Here is a 27,159-nt window from a genome sequence, read left to right as displayed (position 1 = left end):
ACAACAAATGGACTGAATGATTACAATAAACCTCCGTTTTATATTTGCAAAATATTTTTGTGAGTTTACAAATCTTTTATTGTATTTGTGGAAGGTGTTTTATATTTACAGATAACACACTTACACACGGATTGTCGATCTGTTCACACAAATAATATTGAGACAAATCGCCATAAATACTTCTGGAACGCGACCAAGTTTGTTGACATCGGATGTGACGCCAATGCAGCGGTTGGGTGCACCACCTTTACTGTCCCCCTCCGGTTTGACCAGCATTTCGTTCCCTTGGTCTCACTGACAGTCGTAACCATAGAAAGCCATTCGCCTGCAAATTAACCGTTGAATATGCGTTCAGTTGTTGGATTGATCGTCGTTGTTGTTGCAGCCACCTTTTATCTGTATTTGCTGTCGTCGTACCTTCCTGCGGGACCCCGTCGTCTTCATCCCAATGCCGAAACAAACAATGTGGACGCGGCAGACCCCGAGCAGCCCATTGACAGTTATGAAGAACCGAGCAGGTGACTGACAGTACAACCTTAGCTAGGTTAGCTAGCTAGCAGAGAGATAAGACGTTTCTCTTTCCATAAACTTTATCGTAATTTACAAGTGTGACATTGTATGCAGTGTTTACTGAATGGAAATGAACTAACTAGCCTCTCTCTCTCTCTCTCTCTCTCTCTCTCTCTCTCTCTCTCTCTCTCTCTCTCTCTCTCTCTCTCTCTCTCTCTCTCTCTCTCTCTCTCTCTCTCTCTCTCCCTCCCTCCCTCTCTCTCTCTCTCACACACTCTCACACACTCTCTCACTCTTATCTCTCACTCACACACACACACACACACACATACATTCAGACACAAAATCACAGATAGTGTTTTTCTATTCCTCAACAAGTAAAATAATAGGTTGTGAATGATGATGAGATGATAAACAATGGTATAGGCTAAACTATGAGGTTACTTTTGTGTCTTTATTATGCAATCAAACAGAATAGGTTTGAGAGCAAAACTTTCCACACTGCAATCAAAAAATAGATTTGAGAGCAAAAGTATTGACACTGCAATCAAAAAATGTTTTATTGCAAGTAAAATAAATTTGTGATTAAAAATGTATTAATGTGAATCCAAAAGTTTTGCTTGCAAATCTAAAAGTTTTGCTTGCAAATCCAAAAGTTTTGTTTGCAAATCCAAAAGGTTTGCTTGCGAATCCAAAAGTTTTGCTCGCTGTTGAGCTGAATCTCGTGGGCGGGACCTACGCTGAAAGACGTAAGACACGTCTCTATTGGCCAGTCTCGATCGGAGTGACAGCTTGGCAACATCCACTGTCAGGAAACAAGTGAGGGAGTTTTTAAGTCCATGGAGAAGACAGAAAATCAATGCACAGACAACTTCTGTCTTAGTAATAGCAACAATCTTGCTATTACATTTTTTGATTGCAGTGTCAATATTTTTGCTCTCAAATCAATTTTTTGATTGCAGTGTGGAAAGTTTTGCTCTCAAACCTATTCTGTTTGATTGCATAATAAAGACACAAAAGTACCTCATACTAAACCATGAAAGATTGTATATGGCCTATAATAGGCCTTGGCAGTAATGCAGTATTTTCTCTATCAATAGAATCATATCGTGATGAAATTATAATATAGATTTATCATGATACACAATTCTGTTTAAATTAATGTTAAAAAGCAAATACTAATACTAATACAAAATGAGATCTGAAACAAATTAAGTAACATTAGTTGAAGATTACAGAATTTTAGCATACTTTATATTGCCATGCAGTTCAATGCAATGAATATGATTTTGCATGTTGGAAGATATCTTTATATATCAATATCAGAATAATTTCTTTCAATTATCATGATATTAACTTTGCCCATATCGCCCAGCCATGCCTCTACATGCAGGATGAGAGGAAAGATTACTAACTGAGTGTTGTTGTCCTCACAGGTTGAAGTTCCCGTCAGACTTGGAGGAGTTGAGGGAATTGGCCGAGCTGCTGCAGTTTTACAAGACGGAGCACACTGGATATGTGCTGCTGCTCTTCTGCAGCGCGTATCTCTACAAGCAGTCCTTTGCCATCCCCGGATCCTCATTCCTGGTAAGGAGAACATTTTTTGGGAGGTTTGATGATGTATCTTGTTCGGTGCTGTAGATATTTGGCATTTGACTTAGCTTTTAAGGTGCAGATGCCACACACTGATGCTAGATGGCAAATCAAACACAGAAACAGTGGATATGTAAATCATTTCACATGTGGAATTTCCCATAACTATGCTCAAGCAATCCATTTGATCTTTATGGGCATGAAATAGAGTTTTTACATGTTTGAATATTATAAGGGACTCGAGCATAGGAGAAACAAGACTTGGATTGAAAGTTGCAAAAAACCTGTCGTCCTCAGTGTGTGTAAGCACTAGGTTTATATGCAAGGTGCTCTTTGATGGGGAGAAATAATCAGAGGCAGGTGGAAAAGAGAGACACTTCACCTGAGTGCGGTGTGTGGTTGGGGCCTCTTCTCCATTTGAGAGGGTAGAAGAAGGTAGAAAATAGTTGGCTAGTGCAAAAAAAAAGGTCAAAAGTCAAACTTGTAGACGCGTTTCAGTCATTGGCCTTCATCAGGGTTGACTACATTTATTTGGTACTTTGCACTAGCCTAATATTTTCTACCATCTGCACAAGTGTGACCGAATCTGACGATTAATCTGTCGATTATTTTCTCAATTAATCGATTAGTTGTTTGGTCTATAAAATGTCAGAAAATGGTGAAAAATGTCGATTAGTGTTTCCCAAAGCCCAAGATGACGTCCTCAAATGTCTTGTTTTGTCCACAACCCAAAAATATTCAGTTTACTGTCATAGAGGAGTAAAGAAACCAGAAAATATTCACATTTAAGAAGCTGGAATCAGAGAATTTTGACTTATTTTTCTTAAAAAATTACTCAAACCGATTAATCGATTATCAAAATAGTTGGCGATTAATTTAATAGTTGACAGCTAATCGATTAATCGATTAATCGTTGCAGCTCTAGTACCAACCACACACCACACTCAGGTACACACTCAAGTGGCTCTGTTTTCCACTCGCCCCTCTGACTTGGATGGAAAATCCTGAAAAGTGTCTCACACGTACTGTCATTGTACTTAAAACCACTGCCAGATAGTACAGTATTTCTTTCCTTTTCCAGGTAAACATAGATTCATGTGTCAAAGGTGATCATCACAACCAAAGCATTGTAACATCTAATAAAGCAGCCTTTAAAAATACGTCTTTACATGGCACAGATTACATAGTCTCCTCTTGTCATTTCATCATGCAGAACATTCTAGCAGGTGCCATATTTGGACCGTATCAAGGGCTTCTGCTTGCCTGTGTTCTCACCACCGTGGGATCCACCATGTGCTACCTCCTGTCCCAAGCCTTCGGGAAACGCTACATCGTCAACCTCTTCTCTGATAAAGTCTCCATGCTGCAGAGGAAGGTAGGTCAGCCACACCATGTAAAGAGGACTCAGTCACTCAAGGGACAAAATATAGTAATAGGCAATTTATGGTTCCTGTAAAATATATTTTGCAGTATATGCAAGATCATGATCACTGGATGATAGCAGATTTTATTTTGCATTCTTATTCACCAAACTGACATTGCTTTAGAACAATAATAATGGAGATACTTTTTGTCCATCTATAATACGGTCAAAAGATAAGCCTAGGCTACAAGGAATTGATTCTTGTGTTTGTTTTCATAAGATACACACCACATGGATATTGTCACTAACGTGGTATTACTCCTGATAGACAAAATGGAAATTACAAAAATGAAATATTCATCTCTCGTTTCCCTCCTCAAACACAGACACACACACACACAAACTCTGATATCAAATCTCTTTCTCCCAGGTGGAGGAGAACCAGGACTGTTTATTCTTCTTCCTGCTCTTCCTGAGATTCTTTCCCATGACTCCCAACTGGTTTCTGAACATGTCCGCCCCCATCGTCAACATCCCCATCACCTTCTTCTTCTGCTCAGTCTTCATTGGTAAGCACAGAGAGAGATGTCCTGGTCGATCCTGTTTGGCTATAACCTGTGACCTCTTATCAGTAAAAGGCTTGCTGATGCTCTCCCACAATCATCAGTGTTTTCAACTTCAAGCCTACAGTACCGTGAAAAAGCATTTGTTTCCTGCTTGATTTTCTGTATTTTTTCACATTTTTATTATCATTTTTCTCCGCTAAAAGTATGTGGAGCTCAGTAACCGTAAGACCCACAGCAACCAAACTTGGCAGATACAGTACGTTTGAATGGTCAGCCACAGCTAGCCTTACATGATGCCTCACACCGGTTTCTTTCTTGTTCTCCTGTTTGCTTTCATAGGACTTCTGCCGTACAACTTCATCTGCGTCCAGACGGGCGCCATGCTGTCTGAGGTGTCGTCCCTGGACGACTTGTTCTCCTGGGAGCGGCTGCTGCAGCTGCTGGCCATCGCCTGCGTGGCTCTGCTGCCCGGAGCCCTGATCCGCCGCTACAGTCAGAGCCACCTCAAAGTGGATGATCCGCAGCAGAACGGGCTCATCGCAGATAAGAAGATCCAATAAGTCGGTCTGGGAATGAACGTGTCGCCTGGGACTGCGTTGCCCTCTGTACGCCTGCTGTCACTATCAATGTATTTATCAGAGGCGCGGGCACAAGAGGGAATGTGGTTTAAGATGTGATTCTCCAGAAAGCTTTCTCACACTAGCTTCTGTGAAGACTGATTGTCAAGAATCAGTGACAGAGGGACCGTTTTAACTTGTAGTGCCGTACGTTTCTGGAGCCAGCTAGAGATGGGAAGGGATTGCAGCTTCTAGAAAATGCTGATATTGGCTCAGTGGGACTTTAAGCTGAGTATTTTGTGTTATCAAGTGCTTGTGTGTCTGTATCACAGCATCTGTGAGCGCAGTATGTGTGTATGTGTTGTAAAGGAATCTTTATGGGGATAAGGAAAGATGAAGTGAAGGAAAAATTGCTTTTACACTTGTGTAATACAGTTACAGTATTGCTGTAATTGCTGTAATGTAAATGTCCGTTTATTTTTGATACATCTTGCTATGATTGTTGTGGCTCGGTTTTAAAGTGCCTGTCGAAGAGTCATGCAAATCTAGACTCTCTCTTTCAAACCACTACCTCGGAAATAGACAAATGGAAAAATCTTTGTAAATGTTTTTGGCCGATCCATGGATGTGGAGATGCAATAGTTATTTAAGTTGGGTTTGTGTAAATTGTTTTATCTGTAACTGAATTGCATATCATGTAATCATCTGTTTGTAGCATGTACAGTATGAACACTATGAGGTTGTAATGTTATTGTTATGGTTCAACAATAGGGCTGCACGATATTGACAAGCAATGACTCATATTGCAATTATTTTGCTGAATATTGCAATTGCGACAGAAATTGCAATACAGAATACAGGTGCAGATTTTTCAGTATTTTCGATTTTTCGGCAACAAAGATTTCTAATAAAAACTGAGATGTTGCTTAAGATTTGCTCAGTTTGAATACAATGCAAGTTTTTTACAATGTGCAATTGAATTTATAGGCCAGATATTAGGCTCAGCACCAGGAGACCATGTTTAGGGATCCATTTTGCAAAAAGGTTACAAAAGCATGCACATCCAAACGCGATGAATAGGTGCTAGACAGAAGTAGCCTACATGTGAACAAACGGAAAAATAGAGTCCGCACACTAGATAATGCTCACATGAACATTTATTGGTATACCACCATGTGACCACCGCCCGAAACGTCACATGGTGGTATACCAATAAATGTTCATGTGAGCATTATCTAGTGTGTGGACTCTATTTTTCCGTTTTTCACATGTAGGAATCCATTTTGAACACCAATGATTCTAAAGTAGTTTAAAGTAGTTGCAGCCTCATGCGATTTAGAAATTGAATAATGTGATTTATTTAATGTGATTTATTTATTTAATTTGCAGCCCTATTCCACAATGTCACAGTGATATCCATCCAACTGCGTTGCTGTTGTTTTTAAATTAATGTCTAATTAATTTGGACAGTCTGAGGCCTCTGTTGAATCAAGCCTTAATGTTGCTCTAAATGACTTGAAGCCCCTTTGTCTCCCTTTTCTGCTGCTTCCCATGGTCCACATGTCTAGAATACACTTATAATTTATCTATGCATTATTTACAATCTTTTTCAGAACTCCTGGTCTGTAATTTTTGCCATTTGGGTTAAAATGTATATTATTGTCACACCCGTATTCAGTTTCACCACAAACGTCCATTATTTTTAGTGTAACATTATCCCAAATTTGGCTTTGACATTGTGATATGTCAATAAAGAAAACAATGTGATCACACATTACTGTATGTGTTGCCTTTATCTGAGAGGAGGAAAAAAAAGTAAACATCTGCAAAACTGTATTTCAAATATTCTTTATTGCTCAGATCCAGGTTGGTCAGCAATGTAGTTCACTCACAACTCAACACAACAGCATGGCTGTTACCAGAAAGGCATGGATCCATTGAGATGTATTGAACATGGATCACATCTGTCCAGCACACAATCACCAGTCACCTTGAGGTGTTTCAGACCTGTTGGCTCATGGGAAATGTAGGACCGAAGGGTTTTGACCCACTGAAGGAACAAAAGGAATCTCCCATTGGTGAAATGCAATTAAGAAATGGATCCATCGAAAACCACTACTGTAAGTCTAGGACTATATGAAATGTAGTACATACTGGATAACCTAGGACAGTTCTCATGCAATGTCTCGCATTTTCTCATTCGACAACAAGATAGGACAAAACAACTGCTGTGGTTCTGCATACATCTGACTGGAGAATGTACTGAATCGTTCCTCAGCTAATCCATGCCAATTTTTCTTTTTTTTTTCTTTTGGATGGTGTTGAATGCCCTCTATTCTGTTCATTCCCAAAAGGCAGAAAAAGTTTTATCAGCTTTTTTCAGACCTGGATACTCTGGACAACCTTCCCCCTGTCCAAATGGCATCATCTACTTTTCATGTCACTCATTCATTATTTGCCATACTGCTTCCCAAATCTGTTCAGAATACAAGCTATGATTTTTACCACAATTTAACAGCTAGTATCGGTGATCTTAAAGGAATGAATATAAAAGCAAAGAATCCCAGCTACTTCTCCAGACTATATTATATCAGTGTAAATGACAAGAAAACTAGATCACCAGAAAACAAAACGATTAACAAACTAACCAACCAACCACCGTGTGATATGATAAACAACACTGTACTCTCCCGGTGACGTGTGTTAACGGTTGTTATCTGGCATTGATTATTAATGTCTAGCACACCTCACAAAACTTGGAAACACCAATCCTTAAGGAAGAAAAAAAAAGTTCACTATCATCTGGTAAAGTTTCACCTCAAAATGCTGTTGGTTACAGACGTCCCAGCGATTGCCATTTTGCAGAAACTGGCAAACAAGACTGGGATGCTCTGCTCACCACACCGCTAATGAAACTAAACATCTCATCTCATCTAGAGGGAATCCTGGCCCAACTGAGGCTAGACCTACACAAGAAGCAAAAAAAAAAAAAACACAAGTGAGACAGAAGTTTGGAAGAGGAAAAAAAAGAATCAGTCCTCTGCACAAAAAAACAAGAGCGTAAAATTCTCGAAACTGCTCTACTCTGTAAAAACTAGTCCTGATGCCTTACAGTCAAACGAACCGCTTACAAAGTGTGAGTGACAAAGAGCAGTTTCCAGTGCTACTGTGAAAGCCGTATTCTCCGAGACGCGCCTTTATTGTGGCGAAGCCGGACCACTACAGAAAGTCATGCGTTTTTTGAGTAGTGGCACTGTACTGCGTTCATGTGGGTTCAGGTCGGGGGTTTTTAGTCAGGTCTGGTGAGCTATCAGTGTGAGGTACTGTACTGGCTGTGGGGAGGCCTGCTGAAACGGCCTCAGGCATTGTGTGAGTTTGATAGACCTTTTTTTTTTTTTTTTTTTTAGCACTGTTAGTTTGTGTTCACTGGGACAATCCATCTCATCTGATGACTGAGCGGGAAAAAAAAACAAACAAACAAAAAAAAACAAAAAACCCAAAACTGTCTGCTCTCAAAATCAATTCTTAACAGTTAAAGAACTCCAAAGACAAACACTAACTTTCACTATGGTTCATTTATTTAATTCTTTTTTTGCCCTACATTGGTTTTAGTTTTAGTAACTAAAAGTCAGCCTTGGATTCTGAGAGGTAATTTTGAAATTTACAGCACAACAAAAATAAAAATGGTAGAGTGATGAGAAAACCATTTAGAGAGTCGTATTTTTTTGTGGGTTTTTTTTGTGTTTTTTGAATGAAGCTGAGACGCTCTAAATTTCTCCCACCATCTCTCACAACGCAGGTGCAGATTGGTAAGTGTTAGGTTATAGAGAGACAGAAAACGATGCATTTATGTGTGACTCTATTGTACATGTTTACAGATATACAGTTATCTTGTCGTACACAGTGACATTTCAACGACTAGTCTAGAGTTGTTCTACATTCTACACAGAAGACTAGGGTATTACACCATGTTCAAGAGTCCTGTCAGTGTATTTTTGCAGCTTCTTGTTTTCTTCAAATCAACCCCAGAGTATGTTGTTATCAAACAGAGCTGGTAAGATTGGGTTGGGTCGTTATAAAATTCATTTTTCACAAGTGAATAAACTTCATTGTTTTTAAAACACTCAAAAAACCTGAAGGTACAATTGGGAAAAAAAACAGGAGGTACAGTTGTTTTCTTTCTGTTTCTATCATGGGATTTATATTTCTTTCTGTCTTTGATGGTGAAATCAGTACACAACATCCACATTCAGAACCACTTCGGGCAGGTGTGTACCCCTTAGATCCTGCTCTTCATTCCTTTCTAGTGAAATTGACTTGGAAATCCTTTTACGGGTATCAATAAAGACAGTCCAACAGACTTCACTACAGTTTACAAAGTTTGCAGACCCATTCTGCCATCACTAGTCGGCTGGACCTGAAGAGTTTAGAGATTACTGTAAATCTTTTCTCTTGTTCTTTTTTTTATTAAAAAAGAAAATTAAAAACGCTCAAAATGATCAGTTAACAAGGCATACAAAATGTGGAAAAAGGGGAAATGAAAGATTGGACTGAGGTACCCTGAAGCCTGAGGTAGATCACAATACTGACATGCGCACTGTTCACATCCTGACCAAAGTTATGCGGTGGTTCACTTATTGTTCTCCTATTTTTTCAGGTTTTATTATATTATTATTCATAGTCTAGTTTTCAAGAAAATAAAACACTTCCCTTCAAAGTAATATGGCAGTGTCCCACTGAGGAAAAAAAGAAAAGGACTTTGTTTTCTTTTTGTTTCTTATCAATAGCTCTCATCACAAAATAGGAAAAAATAGATTCATAAATATTACTCTCTCTTTTTATATATATACACACACACGCGCACACGCACACGCACATACACACACACGGAGGAAGCTGTGCGTATTGGCAATAACCTTGCGTCTGGAAGATGAAGCTGATGGGTGATGTCCGAATGGTGACAAAATAAGGCAACAAGCTTCCATGGTCTCCAAAGTAAAGCACAAAGGGATATCAGGGCCTGCATGTCCAGCGCGCTAACAACTACTCTCCGAGCGGTCAATCGGCTTGCTTCAGAAAAAAAAACAAAAAAAACGAAAAAGCACAGAGTCAAAAAGAAAGAGAGAGAGAGAGAGAGAGAGAGAGAGAGAGAGAGAGAGAGAGCGAGAGCACAATGTCTGTCCCGCTGGACACGGCAGGGCTGATACTTCTAAAAGGCTGCATATCATACATTCACAGCTGTCATGCCGTTTTAGAAAGCTCCCTGACAAGAGAGGGTTAAAGCCAAACGCGGCTGCGGTCACGTTTTGCGGTCGTGTGTGTACCACAGGTCATACAGTGCCTCCCCGCACAATCCTCCCACCCCCCCCTCCTCCTCTTCCTCCTCACTGTCACGCACCACCACAAGTCTGCACACCCCACCCCACCCCACCCCCTCCCCTCCCCTAACCCTTAACCCCGCCCCCTGACCCCTGACCCCGGCCCCCATCCCAACCCTGGGCCCTTAGCTCACATTTTCTGTATTGGCCCTCCTGACTTCCTCATAAGGCCGAGCTTGTGTTAGCAGTGCACATTCAAAATGACTGGTCGCCTCTTAACGAGCGAAGGTGCACCATTTTTTTTTTTTTTTTAAGACGTCAATTTTTGCTCAGATCTTCAAGGAGAATACCTTTTAGAGGCATCCTTTTGTTTTTGTTTTTTTGTTTGTTTTTGTGTTTTTTCCCAGGACAACAAGCATGAATGTAGATACAGTCTACTGTACAGTACGGGAATGATACCAGCTTACTGGTAAAAAAAAAAAAAAAAAAAAAATCCCTCTTGCATTTAACCTCTGTTGAGCTCTGTGGCGAAAGTGGCAGTCAGTTCAATGTTATCAAAAGGCTGCGGAAAACAAATGATTACTGAAAACAAATATTTTATCGTGTTTAAAAAAAAAATAATAATAATACGCCAGATGAGAGAGAGTGATGAGAAAGTGATAGCAGAGTGAAAGTGAAGAAGAAATGAAATGAAAAGAAAGTGAAAAATAAGTGTAGCATCAGATATGAATGGTAAGAAACATTTCAAAGGGACGTTATCCTTTGCGTTGGCACACACACAGGCTTGTTACAAAGACTCAGAACCATCCACTATGTTTTCTTAGGGGTTTTGTTTTGATTTCAGTGGCCTAAAACGTGAACACGTAGGGGACATCACTTTGCGCGGCTGTCACAGCCCAATAAATCTCTGAAACAAGCAAAATATTAAAAAATACACCAAGTCGTACTGTCATTTCCATAGAAAAATAACAGTGCATACTTTCAGTGTGTATCAATATACTTTTCTACTCTGTATTAATACTGCTATGGATACTTACTCTTGCAATCTGAATATCGCACCGTCTTGTGAGAGAAAGTGTCCATTATCACTCACTCTCGTTCTAACCCAAAATATCTATTACAATGCCTCAAATGCGCTCGTGTTAATACAGTTGCTTTATCTGTCTGTTAGGCCTATGTTAGTCCAACTAAAGAGATAACGTTATGCAGGGCGACATAATATTTCGTTTTTCCATTTTTTTAACGGTGAAGACAACATATGCCCAATTCTCTGTCATTTTCCACCCTTCTTGTTTGATTTTTTTCCATCTTTTTTGTTAATTATATCAGTAAGGTTTCTCCCCCTCTCTACTCTCGCAGGGCTGGCAGTGCACACTATGCCCTCAGCCTTTGGCTCTCACTCATTTCCCCCCCAGTGAAGTTCTTTGGTTTTGATCCCGGTGCTGCTGGTCTGCCCTGCATGTCCCCCTTGGCCTTGGCCTTTGTCTGGATAGGTCTCTGTCCGTTTAGGAGGGCTACATTCATTGGCTGGCGCCGGCTGGAGCCCCGCTGGTCACTTGGAGTGGTGCGGCGGCACGGCGGCGCCCTGCTGGTGCTTCTGTTCCTGCTGTTTGACCTGCTGAATGATCTCCCGGATCTTCCTCTGTGCAGTCTGGGGGAAGGAGCCAAACACAATAAGGTGAATATTATCACTCATAAAACAGACAGTACCGGTGTTCAGTTCTGATTGGCTGCGTCACGTTCAATGCTGTGGTAAAACAACCAAAAACACACTTTTTTTGCATAGCAGTCAATCTAAATTAATTAAGCCTGTTAGTTTAGCTGAAAATAACCTCTCATGCTGGTACTTCTGTGTCACTTAGCAACCACATTGTTCAGCTGCTGTTCAAGAGCTAGATTGCTTGGTGGAAGAATCATTTTATTTAATTATTATCATCATTGAATTATTGTTGATTAATAAAACAATTCTTGAACATTTGATAATTAAAATTCTGTTTGCCCCCCTGTACAATCACTCAACCTATTAAAGCTGCACGATGCAACTCCGCTCGCTGGTGTCCCCAAATGACAGCAAGAGGTGACTGTTTGAATTTTGAAGACTTCAAAACCCAGAAATCATATCATGTTACATTAGTAAAACACACACTCTTCAAACATTGATTTTGTCTTCATAGTGACTGGTGAGGGTGGAAGTGGTGAGTCCAGCTTGCTCACTTGCTTGCAGCTGTTTAGGAGACTTCCAGTGTCCGTACCCAACACCAGAATTTAATTTGGGCAAATCTACAGTGTCTCAATTAATGGGGATGGGACACTCTTCTCTGTCGCAGCCCCACTTTGTTATTTAGGCTAATAAAAGAGGTGCATTTTTACATAAAAATCTTTAAATTCTACTAAACAACAATTCAAATAAACAAAATAAAATATGAAGGTTTACTCAATTAAAGATGCAGTGAGTTGGGTGTGAGAATAGACTATGTTGTATATTTAAATCTTCATCGTCTTAATTTTTTATTTCAATCTGAGTTTAGTTCTTTTTTTCCACAATTTTTTTGTTTTAGTTTAGCTGTTATTTAGTTTCACTAGTTTTAGTATTTTTGGCAGGGGTGGCATATTTTTGAAAGGTATAACGATAGAAACAACTACAATATGAGCCTCGTTCTGCATACCTGGCTGGCAAAGAAATGCCCACTGATTTTCACAAAGACCTCATCGTTCTCGTCTGGAGTTTGGTCCCGTGGTACGATGACCTCGGCGCTCGTGAGGTTCTGCAGCTCGTTCACCTGGAAGAGAGAGACAGAGATCCCAGCGGTCGTCACCATGCATCCGGAGACCGACACACCTCCAACACACTCCTCCAACACACTCCTCCAACACACACCGACATCACCCGCTGAAAGACAAGGTTTCAAACTCGGGGAAACTGATGCACTCTTTCCATATCTTTTTCCATGTGCCGTAGTTTAATTAATTTTCCACCCTAACCATCGGCTCACCGTCTTGCCGCCTTTGCCGATGACCCTGCCAGCTGCGGTCGAGGGAACCTTGATATGCGTCTCCAGTTTGACTTCCTCCTTCGCTGTGAAGAAGTTCTCCTCTTTCAGTTTCCCAAATATCCGGCCTTGGGCCTGGAATACAGAGGAGGGTGTGAGGCAAGGAGAGACTGGGGAAAATGGGGACACACAGTGATCCACCTATGTTAACTATAATGTAAGGCAGCTTCAGTCATAACATTATAATAAACCTATGATGTTAATCTGACAGCAGTTAAAGAGTTTAATTCCAAAACAAGATATCCACCATTTTTTTTAAATGATGCTTACTGTGACAAAATGACTGCATGAAAGTGAAGCACATTATTGGTTACTATTACATTTATGAATCACCTCAATCACCTTTATTTATGAAATAGTTTGTTGGGATAGATCCATCTGCGTTTTTGAAATATTTACTATTGAATTTCAAGTGATATGTTGTTTCGGAAATGGATGTGTATCATTTTTGGAATGAAACAGTTCTATTTCTGATGAATATAGATTCATACAGGTGTGTGTTTACCTTAAACTGAGCCTCTGGGGGTCCAGTAATGATGACCATCCTTTCAGTAACTTCTGGGCTCTCTGCCGGGGCAATCTGACAGAGAGGAAAGAGCAGAGAGCAGAGAGAGAGAGCAGGGATGCAGAAAAAGAGAGAGAAAGAACTGTGTTATAAAGACAAACAGAGAAAATGCGTCCAAAACAAGTTCTGCTAAAGGTGTTCCGGTTCTGTGGTCGGCCAGTGCGGCTACTCCCCTTGCATCATATTATGAGAATTTGTTAAGCAGCTGACACACATCTCCAGATAGGCTTGAGGCTTTTTTTTTTTTTTTTTAAATGCTCAGCTCACTAGTCATCCGCTAACAGAGTCTGTTTGTCGACGCCGAAAAACTAACATCCTCAGCTGTGGTCTGAAAAGTGCCGCTGACTCAGCCGACGCCGAGTGCCAACTTGATAACATAACCTTAACGCTCCGTGTCTGGCTCAGAAGAATGCGATGCGCATTCGCTCGTACGTGTGGAGCGCACCGTATGATAGAAGACAGACTCTTGAGAAGTTAACGTTAGAGATAAACCAAGTGTCAGCGGTCTACAGATTGTGATGAACCCACCTTGATGGAAGCTCCAGCGAAGCGGGCTAGTTGTTTGATATGCTGGCCCTTCTTGCCGATCAGGGCCCCGACTGCCTGAGTTGGAATAAAGAGGTAGACCACCTCCTGTTCTGGAGCCTGCTGCTGAGAAACCAACCACACAGAGAGGGGGGACGAGTGATTACGCTTTCAATCACTCTGCCACTCTTTGATATGCTCCACCATAATCTATTCTTATCTTATCTTATCTTATTCTTTTGAGCTCAGAGACGGTGGCAGCCATGAATGAATTCAAACCAGGGCTAGAAAAATACGTTCAATATGGTTTTAAAATAATTACAGCAAGCTTCGGGGGTGAGTTTTATTTGACTTGCCAGATACTTGAACGGCCGCCGAAAATGATGACACCACATGCAAGGAAAGCTAAATTAAGCTCTCGTCGAGGGTTTTCTCTTTGAGTAAACAACCAACTTTGGCCGTGTCTGAATGGAATATTTCCCATTAGGGCTGATGGTTCCCCCATGTTTTTGTTTTTCTTAGCATGGTAACACTCATACACTCTAGGTTTATGGAGTGGATTTTTATGAGCCACAGGACAACGCCGGGCTGAAAAAAGTCCCCTTCCAGAAATATTTGTGGTGTGCTGGTGACTGGGCGACGGGACATGAGATTTCCACACTCACTGTCCAACCTAGACGCTGACTGAGAGGCTGTCATGGTCTGTTATTTATACCTCCTTCTCTTCTCCTCTCTTATCTTCCCCTCTTTCTCTCTGTATTGTAGCAGTCCTCAGTGTTTAAGGAGGTGGCGGTGAAGGTATAAAGTGGATAGTTTCAACCTCCCACACAAAAGCCACTTGCAGAGCGAGGTTTTTTTTACTCAGCGCCGGGGGAAGAAAACAAGACTTAAGGCCCATTCACATCTAAAGCGATAACTATAAAGATAACTATGAACTGTAAGGATACGCTGTCGCTCAAGCGTTCACACTATCACACGCTATCTGTGATCAGTTCCTCAGCAAATGAAGCATCACTGCAGTGAGCTGCCGAAAATTCTCCCGCCTGCGTCTTTCTTAGAGCTTTAATTTGATTGGTTGAAAATGTTTTTCTTTGAATCCCAAAAATCACTCTGAGATCAAACCAAAAATGTAGTTATTATAGTTACAGTTTTGGATGTTTTCCTAATTATTGTTTTAGGTATATTTATTTATTCACACCATAAAAAAAGAACAATAAAGACAATACAAAACAAAGAAAAAGAAAAGGGCATTATAAAAGTGGGCTTATAAAAAGTACCTCACCGACAAAATAAAATTAAAAGATGTACTGTATACAATGGAAACAACAATAAACAAAACAAACAAACAAAAAACAAGTAAATTATGAGTGAGTGAGTATGTGAGTATGTGTGTGTGTGTGTGTATGCACTTAAGTGTGTGTGATTAGGTTACATTATATTGGAGGAGGCTATTGGGCGGCTTGATTCATCGTTCTATTGACTTAGAATGATTTAAATCTTTTTATAGCTATTATTATCTTTATAGTTATTGTTCTAGATGTGAGAAAGGGCCTTTCACCCAGAAAAAATCATGGCTCTTGGCTTCAAACTGTCCTCCGCTGTTCTAAACAATTATGTGGCAAACAAGGAGAAATGAGGTGGAAAGTCATGAGTGCAGTGCAGATTTTATGGAACATACTGAGTGCTGGTGGGGGATGGCACTTGCTGGAGGAACCCCGTACAGGCCACTGAGATGTGAAGAGTGACTCTGTAAGTGAAGTGACAAGCAGACTGGTCAGATGGTTCTCACACACACACACACACACACACACACACACATGCACACACACACACAACACAACACAACACAACACATGCTCTTATTAGGGGAATTTCAGGGCATAAACTCAGAATGAATCACACATTAACTTTCTTGACTTTCAAGCACGCAAATACATTCTCACACACTGTCTCACACCACTTTGGCTTGCCTTCGCCAGGCAATGAGTGGAGACTTTGTTTTACAGACAAACTGACTCATCTCCAGAGGAGATGGGGGAATTCTTCTTGTTTCAAACTGTGTACAACATCATGTAGGAAGACCTGAGTCAAAGCAGTATTGTTTTTTCAAAGCACCTGGTTTACCACATGTTGGTATTCCTGCCCAGATGGGAATGAATTGCTTTTCAAAGTAAAAAAGTAATCCCACATGAATTGTGCATTCCTGTGCTTTGACAGACAAATCCAACAGTAACAAAGTGATTTCAAAAGAAACAATTTTTCTTAAAAGATAATTTTTCTGGGCGTCCTGGTGGATGTAAATGTGATGTCCTGTGCTTCAAATCCGGCCCAGGACCTTTGTCGCATGTCATCCCTCCCTTGCTCCCCAACTTTGAACTGCCAAATAGAGGTGAAAATGCCAAAAAATAACCTTTCAAAAGAAAAAAGTTTATCTTTCTGGCATTTTTGTGTTTCTTTATTGCACAGCTCAAAGTAGACAGAGACAGGAAAGTCCTGGGCGGGATTCAAACCCAGGACATCTGAGCAACCAGGACGCCAGAAACAATCTTGAATGTGGTCTGTCATGTTTTGTTCACCTCATATGGTTGTGTGCAGAGGGAGTGAAGCCTGTGGGTTAGTCTATTAAAATGGGTGTACTCACTAAGAATGGGTTGTATCCCGCTGGCGCCACAGGGGGCACTCCACCACGTGGTCCTGCAGCAGGGGACAGCACCGCAGCCGGACCAGAGGAGAAGATGCCCAGGGCATTCAGGTTCAAGCCTGGGATAAGGTTGGTTTGTTGCTGTTGGGGTAGAAGAGAGACGGGAGGCTTAGTTTAGTTGAGATCTGAAAGCGAAAAAAAAAAGCAGGGAAAAGACTTTGTAAGAAACGAAGGCGCTGAATTGGCGTTTACTCTCACTGCGGTTACAGTGACAGAAACTAAACTAAAGCTCAGACTGAGGTTTTCCCCTCACATCACCCTCAAGGTAAGAGAGTAAAAGGTGTCACGCAATATGCTGGGTGAACTAATTCTTTTCTACCACTAACCGCATTATTTACAATTGTATGTTTAGCGCTATAACTGCATGACAAGCATGTTTCCCCTTCATAGTTCATTCAGCTATTGTTTCATGGCCGTGAATGACACACGGTCTCCTTTCACTTCCTTGTTCCCAAGGACTCTCCATGATGACTTTGTGTAATATCCAAACTGTCACGCTAGATGGCCCTACCCGCTCGCTGTAGACGCTTCGCAAGACAGGTGCCAAGACTGTGCACTGGCGCTCACACCAGCCAATGCAATCAAACTGCATGCTGCGTGATACTCCTTGATGCTTACTTCCACGCCAATATCAGGTGCTGAAAAGAAGGGGAAAACTCACAACTCTGTGTCAAACTGCCAATGAAAATGCACTAGCACTTTGAGACACGTGGAATTCTAGTGTCTCTCTCCATTACAAGATGCATCATCACTGCGCTCGTGAATGTGATCGCTCTTTATCGGCGTCCATCCCCGTATTACCGCAATGCAATCAAGAGTGTGATATCATCACTATCTCTCTTACTCTATGGTTGACCTCCCTGGCTACGCCAAGCGGTGATGTCATTAGGGCAGTGTGAAAGAGGAGCTGGGTGAGAGAGCAGCCTACAGATATCAGATGGATGCTGGGAAACGCAGTGTGTTACAGCAAGAACACAGACACACACAGCAGGGAAGGAGTGAGTCAGAGGCTCTGTATAACCGGCTGACTCGCCCGCTCGCACGCACACATACATTCACACACACGCACAAGCGCACACACACACACACATGCGCGTGCCGACATGCTGTGCTGAAACCCTCGAGTCACTGATGAGCTATTCAGTGATCGTTTACTGTTATCCATTTACCAAGCAGACAGCGAGCGGTATTACTAATGCTGGTGGTAACATGTATGAATAGGAGGGCAATATTATCCCTGCTGCTCTGATAGTATTTCATCACCCTTCTCAGTGGTTCACCTGTCAGTCTATATGAGTCAAGTTGAGATCATACCCCCCCCCCCCCCCCCAGCACGCACACACACACACACACACACACACACACACACACACACACTCGAATGTACGTTCAAGAGGCCCGCAGATGGTAATCTTAGTCTCTGTTTGCCTTACGTTTATAGCAGCAACGTCATTCTCGTAGGCTTCCCTCAGTTTCCTCATGATCTCCACTTCGGCTTTACAACACGCCTCCATGCTGCCCTTCACCGTGATGGTCCTCTCAGGGTTGTAAATGGTTAAGTCTTGTAACCTGCAAGGGGAGATCACACACATGCAGATACACACACACACACACATACACACACACACACACACACACACACACACAGACAAATATATGCATATGCAAATGTAGATACACAGATAACAGGAATACACTCCCATATTCTATTCACATATTCTCAGAAGGTGGAAGTCACTGGGCTGATTTTAATCTCATTTCCAGTCTTTTTAATCATCTCACTGAAGTGTTACTGAAAGTTGTTGTAACATTAAGATTCCTCGCTGTCATACTGAGATTAAAAAAAAAAGAAGAAAAGAAAACACACACCCAAAAAACATTTGGCAACTTGCTGACTGACTGGAGCAGGGTGTGCAGCATATAAAGAAAGGCAGTTATCTCCTCTTGTGTTCCCATGTTTTAGGAAAGCCAAATGAATAGCCAACCTCTCGGCAGCTAGGCCCTCTGTCACACAAGTTCAATATACTGAGGCCGGCACAGTGACATATACAGAAGAAATGGATTGACCCATATACATATTTTATGAGGGAAAACACTGCAAGAATTTGTGCTCATTACTTGAAGATCACAGTACAACGAGCAAAGTCACTGGGAAAAAACACTGACGCAAGACGTTTAGCCTGATCTTTTCCATTTTTGGGGAACAGCCTAATTAGGACTAAATCTGGTTGGATTTAACCAGAGTTAGCCTCAATTAGGTAATCTTACACAAATTTAAAGGGTTGGAGTGAAAAAACTCATGTCATAAATGCCCCTATAGTTGTTCTCACATCCTGTGCAAAAAAAAACCCATAGATCTTGACAATTTGGTTAGAACAGCAGCTTTGACGCTCCCTTGGTTCCGGTAATGTGTAAGAAATCTTGCAGTGTTTTTTCTCACCCTTACAAGCACAGGAGGATCGTGCAGCAGGTGAGCTGACCGTAGCACTACTGAGCGAAAGACCACATCTGGCATATCCAAAATAAATCTTCATAACAACTCTGAATGGATTTCAATCTACCACTACATAAATCAAATAATCGATCGCTCCATAAACCACTTAGGCTGGATGTCGTACAAAAGATAACACCTTTGGGCCACTGAAGTGGAACCAATCTATTCTCTCCGCCGTGTCAGTGGAGGACACTCCAAAAAGATGTGCCTTCACAGAGACAAAGCAGCACCATCAATACTGTATCTAATGCTTGCCTTTCCTCAATAGGACTCTCCTCCTCTCTTCTTCTCTCTCGCTTTCTCAAGGCTCATTACGTCCTCGCGGCGTACGGAGACAGAGCAATTCATTAGCCCTAAATGAACGAGGGTTGGGGAGCACGGCCCGTTAAATGGGGTGCAATCACCGCCCCTCTAATATCGTGTTCTGGAGTGAAGGAGCTGTAATCAACTCTTCGCATTCGGTCTGTTAATAACTGACTAAGTTAAGTGAAACCACATGCTGGGTGGCTGATGAGCATTGGTCTGAAGGAGGAAGGTGTGGTGATATCACTGTCTGTTATTTGTGCAACGGCTGAACAGGTCAAATCGTCGTTAAAATAATTCTGGGATGCAATCGCTGCTATTTCTACACTGTCTTAATTATAAAGGGCTCAGATGAGAGTGTTTGATTGCTCTCGCGTGTGTGTTTTTGTTTTCCTAAGGCGCTGCGGATCGGTACGGTATGACTGTGCAGAAATGCAGCGTAGAGACACAGTGCCGTGGGCGTGTGTGGAGGAGAAAGACAGAGGGGGAGGAGGGAGAGATAACTTACGAGGAGATGGTAATCTTGGTCCCTGTCTCCTCCTCGATCTTCTTCAGGTTGCGGCCCTCCTTCCCAATCAGCCGGCCCACCAGGCTGTTGTGGGCCAGGATTTTCAGAGGGATGTCCTCCGTCCTGCACGCACACACACACACACACACGCAGGTTAGGGGAGACGATAGGGGATAGGTTCCGCTGAGTGTCACTGATGTGGCATGAGGAATGTTTTGGTGTGGTGGGATGAACAGTTTGGAATGTGGATAGCTGCCCAGCTGGGAGTGCTGCTGTAAGCACAGGGCTCTCTGTTAAGACAGGAGCCTTTCGTTTAGTGGTTGGTCGCTGGTCAGAGATGAGCTGTCTATGTGTGTGTGTGTGTGTGTGTGTGTGCAGTGGGAGAAGTGATGGCCTCCTGATATCCTCCTTTGCGGGGAAAAATACGAGGAACACAATTTATGCACAATCCATTTCTCTGCTGAGTGGGACAGTTGTGGCAAAGGAGGGTGAATTACGTTTGGGGTGGAGGGAAACCAGATGCTGGGGGATTAGGGCTGGGTCACATGCTTGGTGGTGGTGGTGGTGGTGGTGAAGAGGGGGATGGGAGGTGGGGGGAGGCGTTATCAGGTCAGGGCATGTTATAAACTGGCAGTGTAGATCGGTGGTGTAGGGTGAAATTAGTTTGGGGTGAGGTGTGGGACAAGTAAGAGAAGAGGAGCGTGTTGTGGTTTCAAAAGCCAAGTTGGCGGTTAGGGTTTCACTGGGTGTTGGGCCCGGTTAGACCTGGTGAAATTACAGGGTGTGGGGCAACCGACTGCTTTAGTTGAAGGTGACGAGTTCACTCATGCAGGTGTGGTCTTAGTGCATGGTGGGGACAGCTGTCAGTGAATTCGAAGGGTTTAATTCCAAAATGCTATATATCCATTTTGGGGGAAAAAATGGTGCCTGAAATTAATGAGGCAATATTTAAAAAAACTTAATGATTCTGTCCTCAAAAAAATTTATATTTTATAAGCGAATGTCTTGAGATAACTAACTTCAATATTCACCCGTAATGTGCTTAACTTTCAGGCCAGCAGTCAATATGGGAGAGTGGGTGTCATTATTTTTTAAATGGTAGATATCTCATTTGGGAACGAAACTCATTCATTTATAAGCCTGATTTCTGATCATGATTTCTGATCTGGCATGTAGAAGTGGATAGGATGTTTTTGCTGCTTTCCAAGTGTGCTTTTAGGTTTAAAGGAGAATACCGGAGTCATTTAGAGCTACAGCCCATTTACTACTGTCTATGTCTAGTTTACATTTCCCCCAATCATTTTGCAATGCATGCTGTATGTAATAAAACAATTTTAACAAATTTGTCTTTGTCTTTAAAATACAAACGGTTGTCAAACCTAACTTGAAATTAGCTGTTGCTAAAAGACACCCCAGATAAGAAGATGTGGATGTGACAATAAAGATTGTAAGGCAACATGTTTTTTGAGGGATAATTTCTTGGTGGAGGCTTCCATTTCTCCCTGTGGCTGACGGACAGTAAGCAGAGCGCAACGTGATCACAGAGGATGTCAGCCATTGGTTTGTCTACATCCTATGTTAAAATTTTTCGTCCTCTGGCCTCTCTCGTCCAATCACAGAGCCTGAAATATCCTCTGGTCCAGTGAGAGGTCTCTGAATGCGCGCACTGATATGAAAACACTCAATTAAATAACAATAAAATAGAGGCACTTTGACAAAACCAAATTAAGGCTTTATGTTTACTGGGATGGATTATCTAGCTCAGGCAATTTTCAAGTCTGTGGAAGCTGTTTTTCATACTTTAGGAATAATATAAAGGAGAGCGGCAAACCTAAACTACTGGCACCGGTGTTATCCTGTAAAGGTAGGAGGTGATTCTCAGATCTAGCAGAAGCTCAAAGAGTTTTAAAAGGTGCATGGTCTTGTTAAAAGTGTCAAGCTCAATTAGCGATGTTGGCCTGGTCTCTTGCTAAGCTGCGATCACGTGTGAGCCTAGCCGAGTGTGTCATGCGCACTGTGTTTACTGTGTTAGTGGTCCAAGATAGAGAATAGACACTGAGATTAAAGGGTGTGCAAGGCAGGTTAAAGGATAAGATTATAGTCCTGCAGACGTTATGGCTAATCTGCCTGTGGGAGTGTGTGAGTATGTACAGTATAAGCGCATGTGTTTATGTGCATATATGTGAATGTTTGTGCATGTGAGGACTCACGTCTTGGTCTCGTTGGCCTCCTTCTGCATGATGTCCAGGATCATGCGACAGGCGGAGGAGCAGCCCTCAGGAGTGGAGTGGATGGTGATGGGCTTTTCTGCTGCACCTGCATTTTCCTTCCGATGAATGTCCACCCTGAGGGGAGGAGAGAGAGAGGGAGAGAGACAGAGAGAGAGAACGAGACAAAAACGAGAGTAGTGATTTAAAATCAGCAGGTTTATCACATGTCCTACAGAGCAACAAAGAACACAAAGACACAAAATGAAGGTCTTAAAAAGGAGTCAAGGAGATTACAGTTTTTCTCAGTCGCTTTGGTACATTTCTCAGATCAGAATTGAAATTTGCAAAACTACTTGTTCGACCTCCACATCATCTAGTCACTTGTGCACATCATAAAAGCAGTTTCTCATTCTTTTGAACAAACTGCAAATGCTTTGGCACATTCATGCAAATGATTATGTACAATTATCTGCTGTTTCCTACATTATCAATTGCTTCTGTCATGTTGATCAAAATGTATTATACTGGTTCTCTGTTGAATAGTCTCACCCCCCAAAACATCTAGGCATTAGTTCATTGCATAAGTCATTACATGCAAAATGGTTGAACCAGTTGTCATAATCTGTCAAGCATATTTTCTATACATTTCTATTAGACTTTTTTTGTAAATGTGTCCTCAATTGATGAATTGCTCTCAGGTGAATCTTGACTTTCACTAATGAAGGGGAATGTGTGAAGCGTTAGATCGACCAATGATCAACCAGTTCTCTAAAATAACTCAGAGGTGCATCTCATGAACCTTCAGTTGGCAAGCATAGACAGAGCACAACACAGTGTTACAAGACAGGAACGTCAGGAGGTGTAGAAAGACTGCACTGTAATTCCCCATACAGCGCTGCATGTACAGTTCTGCCTAAGGGTGTTTCCTATGTTTACATTTATAATTTTGTATTTTTTTCCTTTGTGCTATGCAGTGCTGTAAAACAGTCTTGTCTTTTTCTTTTCTGTATCACAGTGACATGGTCTGTCAACAAATTACAGTACAAACAGTAAAAGCGTAAATGTGAATCCTGTCCAATCTCTTACGATCAATCTCCCACATACAGTAATGTGTATCTTTGTGCTGTTGAAATTGACATCTGCCATACAGAAAAAGTGCAGCCTTGTGCATTTTCAATCATTGTCATCAAAACCTTAGCCATAGTTTACATCAGAACATCCCTCCAGAGTACACTGTTATATTGACAACATGACTAAGCAATTTGACTGTCTTATCCGTACACAATGACACAAGGACTTGTCATTCTGATGGCACTGACATGTTCATTGACACAGATATTTACTTTTGAGAGATGAACTAAGGATTTTGAGCAAGAGACTGGCTTTTGCAGGTAATCCATGGTGTTTTGCTATTTGTACGAATTGTTTTGAGAAATGCACTTACTATTTTGCAAATGTTAAGGATGATTCGAGAAATGTACTAAAGCGACTGAGAAAAACTGTAAGTCGAGGTGGAGGGTGTTAAAAAAAGAAGTATTCAAAGAGACTGTAACAGCTTCTCACATTTTCACACCTTATTGAAATAAAAAACTGAAAGCAAAATGCAATCCCAGCGAATACAAGGCCACACTCAACATGTTGTGCACCATGCACCATGCATGATGCAGTCATTGTTTGGGCTAATCATGTCCAAAACAATTATGTTACCCAATGCTTGTTTAGGATAGAGAATGGTCTTTGTCTGTGGGTGAATTTGTGGGCTATCACATGCCATATCTCAGACTCCAATGATCGGCGTGATTAGCCTGATTGTAGATACATTTCTCTGAAATGTGCAAAATGGTAGTGTCTGAGATGTCACTTTTTTTTTTTTACAATAAATTACAGCGTCTCCATCAGGTCAATCAGCGTATTTTTTTGAAACGCCAGAACACAGTGCCAAAATGCCTCAACACTCAAAGTTTTGTCAAAATCAGACCAGAGTTGTCTGAGATATGTTAAAAATGAACAAACATGAATGAAACAGAAAACACATTCACAAAAATCGAACTTAAGAGTCCTCCTAGTCGCTTACTTGGACTGTGTCTGTTTGGTGACATTCTTGATGGTGAGGCCCTCCTTGCCGATGATGGCTCCCACAAACTGGGTAGGCACGAGCATGCGCAGGGGGAAGTCATGCTGCTTGAGGCGCGGACCGCCGAGGCCACCCGAGGGCCCGGGCTGAGTGCCGTCCTGGTCCCGGGACGATCGACCCCCACGCCGCATGCGAGGAGCCTGGAGGGGCGGAGCAGCATCCATGTCCAGAATATACGACACCCTGAAGGAGTAGTCCTCAAACTGGTGTCCTGTCAACTTCTCAATGGCTCTAGGGACGGGACACAAGGTGGAGGTGGAGGAGGAGGAGGAGGAGGAGGAGGAGGAGGGGACAGGGGAAGAGAAAAAGGAAAAACGGAGAGAAGATGGAGATAAAAAGAGGAGGGAGGAGGAAGAGCAGGAAGAAATGAACAGTCAAACAAAAGTAAGAGGCATAATGATTGTTTGCTCTCAAACAAAATAGAATATGTACCGTATGTACAATAGTCAATATACATAATATAAATAGGTAAATTAATACAAGCGAGGGCTTCTAGCACAGTTTATAGGTTCTAGTAGTTTCTGAGTGAGCGTAATAGGTTTTGGACAAGTTTCTTCCGCCGTAATTTAAACTATCAGCAAACAACTAATTGGCTAACTTTTAAGTCCTACACCTTGGCAGACGCATCAGACAAACAAAGTCATTATATGTGCTGCTTACACTTTGGCTTCCTCCTTGGTAGCGTACGTAACATTCACCACGGCCGTTTCTGTATCAGTGTTCACTGTGCAAAAAGAGAGAGAGATAAATGCTAAAAAAAACATAATGAATGGTTCGGCCATTTCCATGTGCACATAGCAGGTCTTTGTTCCTGCTGTAGGTGAGTTAGACAGGTTCCCGTGGCGACCTAGAGAGACACTTGTCCGTGTGAATCCATTATAGCCATCGCCACACTGGCTTGCCTCCAGACCCTGCTGCTGCCTCTACAGACGGGAGCAGCTACACACAATAGCCTTTCTGCCACTTGCACAATAACGGATTTAAGTTTGACATGGCAGGCAAAACAAAGCAAGTAATCTGTGATAAAGTATTTCCCTGCAATGCACAATGGGAACACACCTTGGGATGCCTGGTGGCCATGTATCGCGCAGCGGGGAGAGGATAGCGCTAACCTTGCCACAGTTAGGGGTGCGATTCCCATTGGGACCACACATGCTACAAAATCATGCTTTCAAAGATTGTACTGTAAGGTGGTTTGGATAAAAGCGTCCACCGAATAGCATATGTGTTATGTTATGTGTGCATATGTATTATGACTACAAAGTGAAAGCCAAATCACAAAAAGGTGCCGGGCCCTGGTTCCAGCACCCTATAACCCTGAGCAGACCGGCTGGACTGCCAATAGGCCCTTGTCACATCGTCATGGTAACAGCTTCCATGTTGAGAAACCGGTGCATCACAACCTCCTGTGGCGACTTACAAACTCACTTACAAACCAATCCAACAAAGACAACAAAAACAACAAAATTGTAATGGTTACTAGCACTAAATACATAATGTAATAACGTTATGCAAATGAGGTGATGACTAAAACTAACCTTCATAATCGAAGAGGTAACTTTAAATGTAGCTTTTCTCTAGTTTAGATTCAGGAGTCAATGAAAACAGGTCAGCAAGTGTTTGTACTGTACTTCACCACTCAATAATATCAATGCCGAAAGCTGTTACCATGACGATGTGACCTCTCTGAGCTCTTTGAGAACAAATACATTTTGAAAAAAAAAAAAACAATTGATTTAAAGAAAAAATCCACCCTTATTTTGTGATGAAGTGGTGTAATTTGCTTTTTTTGGTGTACCCACTTTACTTCAACCTGCCTCCTCTACTTCTACGTCAGTTAGTGATTTCCTACATTTCCCAGAATGACTTTCGACAAAAACCCCGAGAGAACAGGTGTGAACTTGTTGCATTCAGTGCATGTAGGTGGAAAGAGTGATGGTGATAGTGATAGCAACAGCAAGAGAACAAAGTTTTCCAGTTGAGAAAACGTTATTGTGCCCCTTACTCAAAATGAAACATGACTTGTGGCTGCATTGCATTATGGCCTATTGAAGCTGCTGTCAGTGGAGAAATTGATCTCTGCCTCTGCTATGATGGATTTCTCCCTGTATGTTTGCAAAACGGTGCCTCTAGAAAGAAGCCCTTGTTCTTTGATTCTGAGGGACTGAAAACCTGATTGATGTTTTAGATCATTGAAAAATGTTCTGCAACTACAGTGGTGCTTGAAACATCCCAACATCACGTCATCAACATTTGGCTCGTTAACCACACAAATAAAAAGAACATACACCACCAAACAACAAAATGGCCCAGAAATGCAAGGTACATTACCAATAGCTGTTTTTTAACATTGTTAAAAGTGTTTAGAGTGGATTCTTTTTTAAAAAGTGTCACTCAGAAAGTAAAACATGTATTAGGAAACATCATCTGAGCACCTAGAGTTGCCGAGCACCTCTTTCCGTCAGTGAAAAAAAAAAAAAACGGTGTGTGTGTGCCGGGAGCGGGAGCTTTGGAAGGGTTAAAACTAGTGAGAGCCTCCAGCTGGCGTAGAGAGGGTGAGTGGGCTGAGCCTGGCATGCTGCCCGGGACAAGAGCTCACAGCCAGCTCCGCCCCGCCCGCCCTGCCCCGCCACCGGCAGCCCTCACCATGCCACACAAGAACATGGGACTCCTCCAAACCTCACCCCGTAACCAGAGAGCATGGACGGGACACATCCGCAGGCAGACAAAGTGACAGGCGGGCGGGCGGGCAAACAGATGAA

The 27,159-nt window shown here is 42.0% G+C and overlaps 2 protein-coding genes across 2 annotated transcripts; one reads left to right on the top strand and one right to left on the bottom strand.

Annotated features, from left to right (window-relative positions):
* Positions 1–302: 302 nt before the first annotated feature.
* On the top strand, positions 303–6,304 carry tmem41aa (transmembrane protein 41aa). Its single transcript, XM_071517413.1, has 5 exons — positions 303–518; positions 1,947–2,097; positions 3,317–3,478; positions 3,897–4,035; positions 4,372–6,304. Exons 1-5 carry the CDS (start codon positions 346–348, stop codon positions 4,590–4,592), a joined length of 846 nt encoding a protein of 281 aa, XP_071373514.1. The 5' UTR covers positions 303–345; the 3' UTR covers positions 4,593–6,304.
* A 3,788-nt stretch (positions 6,305–10,092) lies between these two features.
* LOC139642534 (insulin-like growth factor 2 mRNA-binding protein 2) lies at positions 10,093–25,117 on the bottom strand. The gene is made up of 12 exons (XM_071517407.1): positions 25,058–25,117; positions 24,338–24,628; positions 22,264–22,398; positions 20,054–20,176; positions 18,182–18,317; positions 16,689–16,829; positions 15,726–15,794; positions 14,051–14,167; positions 13,463–13,537; positions 12,901–13,032; positions 12,574–12,687; positions 10,093–11,558 (listed from the first exon to the last, which is right to left on the bottom strand). The coding sequence occupies exons 2-12, from the start codon at positions 24,559–24,561 to the stop codon at positions 11,460–11,462; spliced, it is 1,365 nt and encodes a 454-aa protein (XP_071373508.1). The 5' UTR covers positions 24,562–24,628; positions 25,058–25,117; the 3' UTR covers positions 10,093–11,459.
* Between the last annotated feature and the right edge of the window lie 2,042 nt (positions 25,118–27,159).

The sequence above is a fragment of the Centroberyx affinis genome, unplaced genomic scaffold (genome assembly GCF_046629955.1).
Source record: "Centroberyx affinis isolate AG114_WGS23_722 - 3 ecotype Tasmania unplaced genomic scaffold, CSIRO-AGI_Caff_v1 ptg000490l_1, whole genome shotgun sequence".
NCBI classification, from domain to species: Eukaryota; Metazoa; Chordata; class Actinopteri; order Beryciformes; family Berycidae; genus Centroberyx; species Centroberyx affinis.
Note: the sequence above shows the minus strand (reverse complement) of the source record. Positions and strands in the feature narration are given on the sequence as shown.

Excerpts from the sequence above, each read along its gene's own strand:
- tmem41aa (XM_071517413.1), top strand. The coding sequence starts at position 346 with ATGCGTTCAGTTGTTGGATTGATCGTCGTTGTTGTTGCAGCCACCTTT. Across the intron at positions 519-1,946 it reads AGTTATGAAGAACCGAGCAG|GTTGAAGTTCCCGTCAGACT; the intron begins GTGACTGACAGT and ends TTGTCCTCACAG. Across the intron at positions 3,479-3,896 it reads TCTCCATGCTGCAGAGGAAG|GTGGAGGAGAACCAGGACTG; the intron begins GTAGGTCAGCCA and ends TCTTTCTCCCAG.
- LOC139642534 (XM_071517407.1), bottom strand. The coding sequence starts at position 24,561 with ATGGATGCTGCTCCGCCCCTCCAGGCTCCTCGCATGCGGCGTGGGGGT. Across the intron at positions 16,830-18,181 it reads ATGACGTTGCTGCTATAAAC|CAACAAACCAACCTTATCCC; the intron begins GTAAGGCAAACA and ends CTACCCCAACAG. Across the intron at positions 14,168-15,725 it reads CCATCCCCCACCAGCACTCA|GCTCCAGAACAGGAGGTGGT; the intron begins GTATGTTCCATA and ends TCTCAGCAGCAG.